Below are 9533 nucleotides of genomic sequence, written 5' to 3'. Positions count from 1 at the left end.
GTATAACCTCCATAGAATGACTGCAACAACTCTACCAGTTAAAGCCTACCAGTCTGTGGATATTCCTCACACAAGGAATTTGATGTACACAAAAGAACATGGAATTTTACCTAAGTCATATTTTGTTTAGATTACTATGTTGCAACTGCTTTTCATCATTACTGGAAGAAAATATCAAATGGAAATCTAAGCAAAAATTAACACAGGATTTCTGTCTTTTAGCCATACATAAAAGACAAGTGAATCTGTTTTTATCCAACAATTTTTACCATGTAAATCAGTTATTTGACAAACAGTTTTCTCAGAGTTTGTAGCAGTAGTAACATAAATCATGCAATGATAGCATACCTGCATACATTGGTAATGTCTGCACCTGAATAACCCTCCATTTTCTCAGCTATATTTGCAAGGTCGACATCATCAGCCAGCTCCAGCTCTCGTAGATTTATTCTTAGGAGTTCCTCTCTACCTTTTGCTAATCAAAGAACAGAAAATTGAGTCTATACAATTTGCTTTCTGAAGATAAATAATGAATCGAACAGGGATAAGAGGGAAGAATGAGAAAGACATTGTACTTGCTACAAAAGTAACCATTCAATGTTTAGATTTAGCCTTGTCCTCAATTCATAAAGGAATATATACATCTCAATTAGATATTTAAACCAGGTGATCAAAACTTAAGGAATATTGATATGAGTTTAGATTTTAGTCTTTTCAACCACCCTTCTCCCTAAGTCTTCATACCTGATGGTAAAGGAATGTAAATTCTCTTTTCTAGTCTCCGCCTTAGGGCTTCATCAATATCCCAAGGAAAATTAGTAGCAGCAAGTACCATGACCATTTTAGAAGGATCATCATTTTCAGTAGCCCCTCCAACACCTGCATTGGAGAAAACACAAAGTAAAATGTACATTTGATTTATATACTTTCATGTATCAAGAGAACAACAGTCACAATTCCAGAATACTAAAAGAGCTGCTCTATTATGCTTTGGTGAGTTCAGGTACAACAGCATCACGAAGTGCAACGGAGTTCAGTTTTTCATCTACATGACAGCCTGCAAGCAAAAATGGGAGACCTGGTTTAATTAGAACCAATAGCATAAGCCATTGCTCAGATCAAAGTTTCTCTCCACCATGACTGGAATGCTTTTACAGCAGAATTGTTTGCATTTCTGCCATTGCAGCGTTTGAATTTTCACATCAAGATCCTATACTAGAATGTGAGGAAAAACAAAACCCACTCAAAACCCAAAAAACACCACACCAAAAAGCAGATGTCCTCCCCATCCCTCAACAGTTCTGACTTAACAACCATGCAAAAGCAGCATTACCCCCCTACAAAGTTTCTTCACTTCTGCATTCAGGCCAGATGTTCCACATCCTCAGGTAGACTCGAAGAAACTGCTGAAGTGAATGTTTACATCTGGTGGACTGAATCACAACTTCTCAGAGGCAGAGAGAACACCTCAGTCTCTAAAGCACTGTTAAACTGCTGCTGTATGAAGAGGTTGATTTAATTAAACTTGTTACCCTCTACATTTACTATTTTTGCATGCAATCATAGGATTGGGCTGTAGAATAGCCATTGTGCCTAGTCTACTTGAAAATTTGCATATAAATTACCATTTATGAATGCTCAAGTAAAAGGACTTCAAATAATTGTTACTAATAAAATCAGCTTGTGCATACTTGTGTTCTGAGACCAGCATTACAGCTCTGCTACTATTTGAAGTCAAACATAAAAGGGCATCAACATCAAAGAACCACAAATAAATGTACAAATCTTCTGAATCATGGAATTCTGTCACAAATTATTCCATAGATCAGCACTTTTCAGTTGCTCCTTTTCTTCTTCATGCTCACCAAAAGAGTATGAAAAGGATGCCTCTATAGCAACTTTGCAGTGCTACCTACTATTTAATCTTTGTTGACTTTGAAAATACTAACCAAAGAGCAGCAGCAAACTTGGTGTTTTAAAAAGAAAACTCTCCCAACTGCTTCTATAAAAAAACTGCCTTCATTTTTTATATCATCAGGAGAAAAAGAGACCCCACAGAAGCTAAGTGTAAGGATTGCCTTTGAAGTTCAAATTGGAACAGGTGACAGCCCTTTTGAACTACTTTTTACTTGGTTTTGCAGAAGTGAGTGATATGCTAAATAAATGAGCAAGAGGCACAATTAATACTTTTTTTCTTCTCGTTTTGAAATCTTTTATTCACCACTGAATCTTCATTATTCTGGGTGAGTAACATGAGGTCACTGAGATTGTTAAACGATCAGTATCTTTTTATCTCCCACACTGAAAGCTGCAACGGTGCATTTGTATCTTTCTACTCCAATTTCATGTAAGGCTTTCCAACAAATTGCTTATTGAGAACTGCAGCTTTAATTATTATTTTCTCTCCCTCAAGTCTCCTCCAGTCCAGGACTTCCCAGTGATAAGGGTACTTACCATCCATCTGAACTAGCAGTTCTGCCTTCACACGTCGGCTGGCTTCATGCTCCTCTGAGGTTCCCCTGCGACTACAGATCGAGTCTATCTCATCAATAAAAATAGTTGTAGGGGCATAAAATCGAGCCTAAAGAAAGCAAAAGATAATGCAGAAACTGAAACGGCAGTCTACTTGCATTTAAGAAACAGCAGCATATTCAGAGCTGGCTAATGACATTCACCCAATGAATCAGCTCGTAAGTATCAAACAATATCTGACCTTCCCTCTCTTTGACCATTGCACCCAACCAACTACAGGGCAGCTGTGGATTCACCAATAACACTTGAGCAGAAGTTTCTGGCAAAGTCCTATAATCATTAGGGCTATAAGCAAATGTTTCAGTAAGCTAAAGGCAGTTTTATACATTAGGAATAACAGTTCTAACTGTGAAACTTATCACAAAATGCTTGAGTAAGAACTCAGTTAAAGCTAGGAGACATATTAAACTATGATATGGAAGCTGTCCAAGTGACAGGTCAACTGCAAAATAACTCCAACCTTTTTGAAAACAAGAGGTCAAAGACAAGGACCCACAATAATAAGTGCTACTGTTCTATAGAAGTTGAAATGCTGTCCATTGTGTATATGCATTTTTGATTGATAGATGTGATATTAACTCATTTAATATGATCAAACTATATTGTAAAAGGTCTTATTTACTGACTTTTCTGACCACCGTATTTGCAGCTTTGCTGCCCCCTTCAGTATCAGTCACCCTAGCAAACACTGCATGCAAACCTGGTAACACATGAAAAAAGTCTACATATTCTGAGCCAATTTCAAGGGTTGCATGCTCTAAAAGCCAAGTTCAGTTTGAACTTACACAAACATCCACCACAATTAAAAAAACCCATACACAGCCTAAACAGGGTTCTCACCCAGGTGCGAATTAGGTTCCATCTCCAGTTTTACATTCAAGTATGCTCTACAGCACCCATCAGCTTACAGGAAGCTACCTCTAATGCAGAAAGTTATCCCTGAAAATAGAGACAACCTTATTTTTCAGTTTTATAAAGCTATTTAGGAACAAACAGATCTTGAATGTAAACAGCCTTATCAGGTGGTCCTAAAGTGGTTGAAGCTTGGAGAGCTGCTTACATATGAGTTCTAGATCTTGGCAAGGTTTCACTATTCCAGAAGTAATTTTACTTCATTATCTCACTATTTAAGTTCAGAAACTTCAATCACCATTTCAAACAGCAGACGAACAAGTTTCTCAGATTCTCCTCTGTATTTTGAGGTAAGTGTTGAAGAAGAAACATTGAAAAAAGTAGTCTTGCATTCAGTAGCTACAGCTTTTGCCAGGAGGGTCTTTCCAGTACCAGGAGGACCAACCATCAGCACACCCTATTAAAATGGAAAACAACCACTTATTACAAGAATCAAAACAGTTTATTTAGCAGTGTAATATTAAAATGCTAGATATAAACTCTCCCTTGAAAAGTTGCTCAAAAGTAATTACTATTGCTTATTTGCAACAATACAGCTGAAAACAGTATATTTCTTTGGCTGACATCTTTATTTTGTGAGTACTATTTACTACGCATTTTGTTACTAGAAATGAAAATAATGCATGTAAACTGTAAAACACTTGAAATCTCTTGTTCCAACAAGATCAAATCTCAGAATCTTACTCATGACCACGGAAATCAGACTTCTTTTCATACCTTCCATGGTCTTCTAATTCCCTTAAAAAACTCTGGCATCCACATTGGTAAAACTACAGCTTCCTTAAGCAGCTTTTTGGCTTCTACTAAATCAGCAATGTCATCCCTGGCAAGAAACAGAAAGTTGTTTGACAGATTCAGACAGGCTGCAAAAGAATCAGTCCACAGTTCAAAACAATATGCAATCAAACTGGTTATGTAACAGCTTTTCCATAATTCAGGAAAGTGAATTGGATTTATATACATTTTAGGGGCAAAAGCCTACAACTACAGTTGACATCTGGCTAGTGGACTCCAGAAAGACATTAACTGTTTCACTAGAGCTCTGTTGTTTTTATTCACAAAAAGAATAAGGAGAACAAGGCAAGTTAGTTAAACTTATGCTAGTTACAGATGATGCTTTCTTCTTTTGTCAAGAACCTGGCTGTTGCCCAAAACCTGAATGCCATCTTTCATAGTTATGAGAATAACTTACTGAAGACTGAATGAAGCTAAATTAAACAGAATTTTTAGAATTCTTTTTTCAGAGTAACAAAAGTATTAGTTCTTAGATACCTTTATAGGCTGGTCTTATTTTCTTGAGAGTAACTCTCAGGACATCCGCTTACCCACATGGGGCCAAGCAATATTTTTGCTAATATGGATAATTAGTTTAAAATCTGAATTTGTAATTTAATATTAAACATAAACATGGAAACATGCATTTACATATTAACCTGAAACACGTGACATCTGCACGCACACAAAGTTGTTTGTGGAATTGTTGGGTTGTTTTTTTTTAAAGCCTACTTTATTTGCCAGACGATTTTTGCTCATTTAATCCTCACAAAATCACCTAAGCTTAGAAACATTTGGAACACAAACCAACCTTTGTATAAGGTTTAATATTTAACACATTTATGTAAAGGTACTGACACAGTTATGTTTTACACTGGCAGTCACATCACATCCAGAAAGATTTCAAAGGGTTCCTATATTGACATAATTTCTTTGATAATTGTTTTTTGATATTGATAAGCCCTTGTGTAGTAAAACAGGTTTTTAAATTAAGAGACCCTGGCAGACACTAGAATCTTACACATTGCAAAAGAGTATCTCAAAGACTGATTTCAGGACTCTTATAAAAGTTTGAGAAGCTTTGTATGGTCAAGTTGGAGAGGGCTTTGAACAACCTAATCTAGTTGAAGATGTCCCTGACCATGGCAGGGGGTTGGACTAGATGACCTTTAAAAGGTCCCTTTCAACCCAAACTGTTCTATTAATCTGTGGGTAGAAAAAGAGAGCTCTAAAAATATTCAATTACACAAGAAGTTGAGTTGCCTATTTAACAAGAAAACCTGTAGGTACTTTTTATATGCAAGAACACATTAAAATACTTAAATTGTTGTCATATCATATAAGAGGAAAAAAGAAGCAACTTAACTTTACTGGCAGCAGTATTAAAACTTACCATCTAATGTTGGGATTCTGAGAAATTATATCTCTTTCCAAAGCTTCTACTAAGTCTTTATCATATCCAGTACTGTCAAATTTCTTTGGTTCAGACTCTGAAATCTCAGATGTGGATTTGTTCTAAATGTAAAGGATATAACAATGTAAATATGTTGTAATGGTTACGCTACTAGCAGATTTCTGTAACTCCGCAATACCAGCATATTTCTAGAAGGCTGCAATATAAACCAGCATGACAATTACAATCCGTTCATACTACTGCTGCACTGCAAAGTCTGTGTGGGTCACCAAGACCTCTGTACTGCCCTGGTCCCATTTCTTTCTCTCCAAGGCCAGCATATTATACTGATGCAGTTTTGTTGCTTCAGTATGTAATCAACACTGCACATACCTATATCCCAGTATAAGTATTCACCTCTTCTCCAAGAAAAATAAAAAAACTGAGACAATAGCTGGGCAGGGGGGATTACATACGAGACTGAATCGGACAGTGTTACACTGAGCTAGAGAATCTCAAATCCTGGAGGTGTCATAAATATGCCATATGTATGGAACACTAGAAAAAATTAAGCAGGTCTTCCACATTTAGAATGAGCAAAGGTGATCTGCAGGAAGACCACAGAAGTAAAAGAGAGCTAATCAACTGATAGAGAAGCATAGACAAGAACAGCAGGGAAGCAGCTCTGCAATACAGCAGAAGCAAAGAAGCTACACAATTGAAAGGGCTCAAACAGCAGAGACCATGCAACTGAAAGGAAATAAAATGCACTAGACATACCCTGGGTTTCTATACACTTAACAGCAACACTGGTGATGACAGAACAACTGTAAAAAAGAAAAAAGACCTACCCTGTCTCTGTGTGTGTATGCCCTTAGTGAGAGGGGATTACAATTAAAATAATTTAATTTAGCTCCTAATAAAAGCAGTAGTTTATATAGCTAAACAATTCCACCCTTGAAGTTTTTACTAGTTCCACAGGTCATGACACCTTGCCACAACATAAGGTGGCTGAAGCTAATGAACTCTAGTACATGAATATTTATTCAGACTCTGGGAAACAATTTATTGTGTCCAGTATAATCTCTTAGTCTGGTCATCAGCTAAGTTTATGGAGACCAGAGCACAAGCAAAAATTAAAGCACTCTGATTACAAAGAGTAGCTTCCAGGTAATTCTCTCTCATTCATTATGTTGGGTTTTTTGTTTGGTTTAAACTGAAAAGAGTCTGGTGCTAATACAAGATCTCAACAACAACAACAAAGTAAAGATCTCCCTTTAACTACATCTTGAAATGCTTTGCAATAGTCAAGTCAATCTCAGTCTTCACTTTCAAATAGCAGTTAAAGAACTCACAAGAACACCCCATTTGACTGAGCCCCATTAGGCTCCATTCAGTAATTCAATGGTATAATTTTAAACAACTATCTCCAAGTTGCAGTAAACAAGCCAACAATTCCCAGATCACTTCCACTAGATGAGGGTTTGTTGGTCTTTTTCATTAATCTATAACCAAGACTGTCCATAAGGCAAAGACACCTTACAAGGCGAGACTGAACTGAGCACACTGACTTTAACAGAAGAAACATTTTATAGGCATCTAACTTTGTCATACACTCAAATATTAAGAAAGCAAGACTGAGTTTCTCCATTTCATTAAGTTATTTGCAAGCTTACCTTCTCCTCTTTTCCTTTATTTTGCTGATCCTTTTTTTCCCGGCTGCGGACTGCCTTCCCTTTCTCATTGGGATTTCGAGAGGATGGACGGTGAGATCCTCTGACAGCTGCACTTAAACGATTGTTGTGAGCTCTGCAATCACTGCACTGAGCAGACTGACGTTTTCTGGCTCCTGGCGAAGGTCTAATTAGTTGCAACATATGCAAAAAGCCTCAGTGTAAAGTGACTGGTGAGCACTACATAATCAAATCAAGTGGTTACAAAATGAAAAGCCATTTTGCTCAAAAGTCTGCATGTCAGAAACAGGACAGATATTTTTAGACAGTCCCCAAAAATCCTTTTTTAGTCACAAGCTCAGGGATAATTTGCTTAAAACAAGTTCCTTTGTTTGTATATTTCATAAATAAAATTAGTCCTAGTTTTATGATGTTAAAAACCCCCAAACACAAAGTAAAACAAAAATCCCACCCCAACATATTTTCTCCTTAATACAATGATACTCACTCTCCTACCCAAAGAAATGTAAAGGTTTCTTGGAAAAGACAGTTTTATTTTTATTTCTTGGGAAAGAAAAATGTGTGAGGCCTCCAGTTTTTGGAACCTAGACTACTTTTAGAAGCACACAGGAATAAACCAGTATCATGTTTGGTACTATGGACTTATTTTTAAATTCAGTTTCTTCCACATTTTATTAATCTCACAAACACTTTTTTTCCAGGGGTCTTCCTAAAATTCCAGCATTAATAAGCCACCAGTCAAGTTTAAGTTCAGGGATATTTCTAGAGAACAAAACATGAAAGACTGATAGATAGAACTAGAAAATATGTTTTGACATATCATTCATAATGTATCAGGGTCCAGTACATTAATAAATGTTGTCTTTAATTGATTCACAGCAGCAATTTTGCCAGAATTGTACATAACTCTTCAGATGAAATGCATATCAGGCAACATGAATATGCTAATGATATGGACAAAAGTCTTTTCACTCCCCAAATGGAGTATCTAGCAACCTATACTTTTGTTTATGCACACTCCAAACTTCAAAATACAGGAAAACTGACCACACATCTAATTCCCACCTAAATTTGAGAGTTCTGCTACCTCAGTATATAAATTTACTGTGGTTATTAAAATGTCATCACAGCCCTAGTTTTCACTATGGCTCTTTTGTCTTACCATAATTCAGTACTTCACCAGCTGGCAAGATAAATGGAACAAGCAGTTCTCTCAAGTGCTTCCCTTCTTAGAAAGAAGAATTTGTGTATCACTTCTCTAGAAAGCTTCAAAATATTAGGAAAGTTCTGCCTCCCAGACTCTACTCTTCCAGAAGGTTTGAATTAATTTGGCTAGCAGTGCTCCAAAGTTATTAAATGTGATAAATAGAAGCAATGTGATCACACAAGACCCATTTCTTTCAGAAAGCAGGCTTAACATAAATATATTAAGTAAAAACCTGCTGAAGTTGTCCATCTGCGAGAAACAGCTTGTAAGTTCAAAGCTTCAAAGAACAGTTTGACAGTACAGCTAAACTGAATTAAGAGTCACCTGTCAAAATGCACATTTCCTTGTCTGCTTTGCACTCCTGTTCCCTCTTTCATGCTACCACTGGCATGTGTTAGAACCTCCAGTTAACCAGTTCAGACAGCCAAAAACACCAGCATCAGGCAACCATGGAGGGCAGGAGAATCCTTCAGCAGCAGCTACATTGTGGAAAGACACTGCACAGCCATGGTTTCACAGACACTAATCCAGCATAATCAAAACTACTTCTGAAACAAGCAGGCTTGCCTGCAGCTGCTTTATCCCAACCTTTCCCTTGAGCTTAAGCCAGTCTAACTGACCAGCTCACAAAGGAGAGCAGGGAACCATCTTGCTACACAAAAAGCAATGAGCTGGGACACCTCTAAATTTTGCTGTTACTTTGATAATTTTTCTTCATACCAGCTACATACAGAACCATTTTTAAATTGATGAGAAAAATCAGTTCAGGAATACAGCTGAGCTTCCATGGAATGACAAGGTTATCTTTAGACACAGGGGGAAGCAAAAAAAAGGCAGCTTGACATTAGTCAGGCCTACGTAAGGTAAAAGCCCCCAAAAGTTCTCAAGTAGGCTGCCTCAAAATGGCAACTTCACCACAAACAGTGGCAAGCTGCTGGTGCAAATGTCACACATCTAAGTTCTAGGACAAGAATTACACAAGGACAGGCTGGAGTCAAAGCACTCTTTGCCCTGAAAAACA

General features: G+C 37.1%; 1 protein-coding gene across 1 annotated transcript in view; it reads right to left on the bottom strand.

Annotated features, from left to right (window-relative positions):
* Positions 1 to 9533, bottom strand: part of KATNA1 (katanin p60 (ATPase containing) subunit A 1) — a 14948-nt gene that overhangs the window by 4389 nt on the left and 1026 nt on the right. Inside the window, exons 3-11 of the mRNA XM_009999972.1 lie at positions 8356 to 8370; positions 7996 to 8010; positions 7288 to 7471; positions 5612 to 5733; positions 4162 to 4267; positions 3683 to 3841; positions 2455 to 2581; positions 745 to 879; positions 349 to 475 (exon numbers count right to left, since the gene is read on the bottom strand). Of these exons, the coding sequence (XP_009998274.1) occupies positions 349 to 475; positions 745 to 879; positions 2455 to 2581; positions 3683 to 3841; positions 4162 to 4267; positions 5612 to 5733; positions 7288 to 7471; positions 7996 to 8010; positions 8356 to 8370 (990 nt within the window). The remainder of the gene's footprint in view (positions 1 to 348; positions 476 to 744; positions 880 to 2454; positions 2582 to 3682; positions 3842 to 4161; positions 4268 to 5611; positions 5734 to 7287; positions 7472 to 7995; positions 8011 to 8355; positions 8371 to 9533) is intronic.

This window comes from Chaetura pelagica, unplaced genomic scaffold (assembly GCF_000747805.2).
Source record: "Chaetura pelagica isolate M959 unplaced genomic scaffold, ChaPel_1.0 scaffold135, whole genome shotgun sequence".
NCBI classification, from domain to species: domain Eukaryota; kingdom Metazoa; phylum Chordata; class Aves; order Apodiformes; family Apodidae; genus Chaetura; species Chaetura pelagica.
This window is presented reverse-complemented; position numbering and strand designations above follow the sequence as displayed.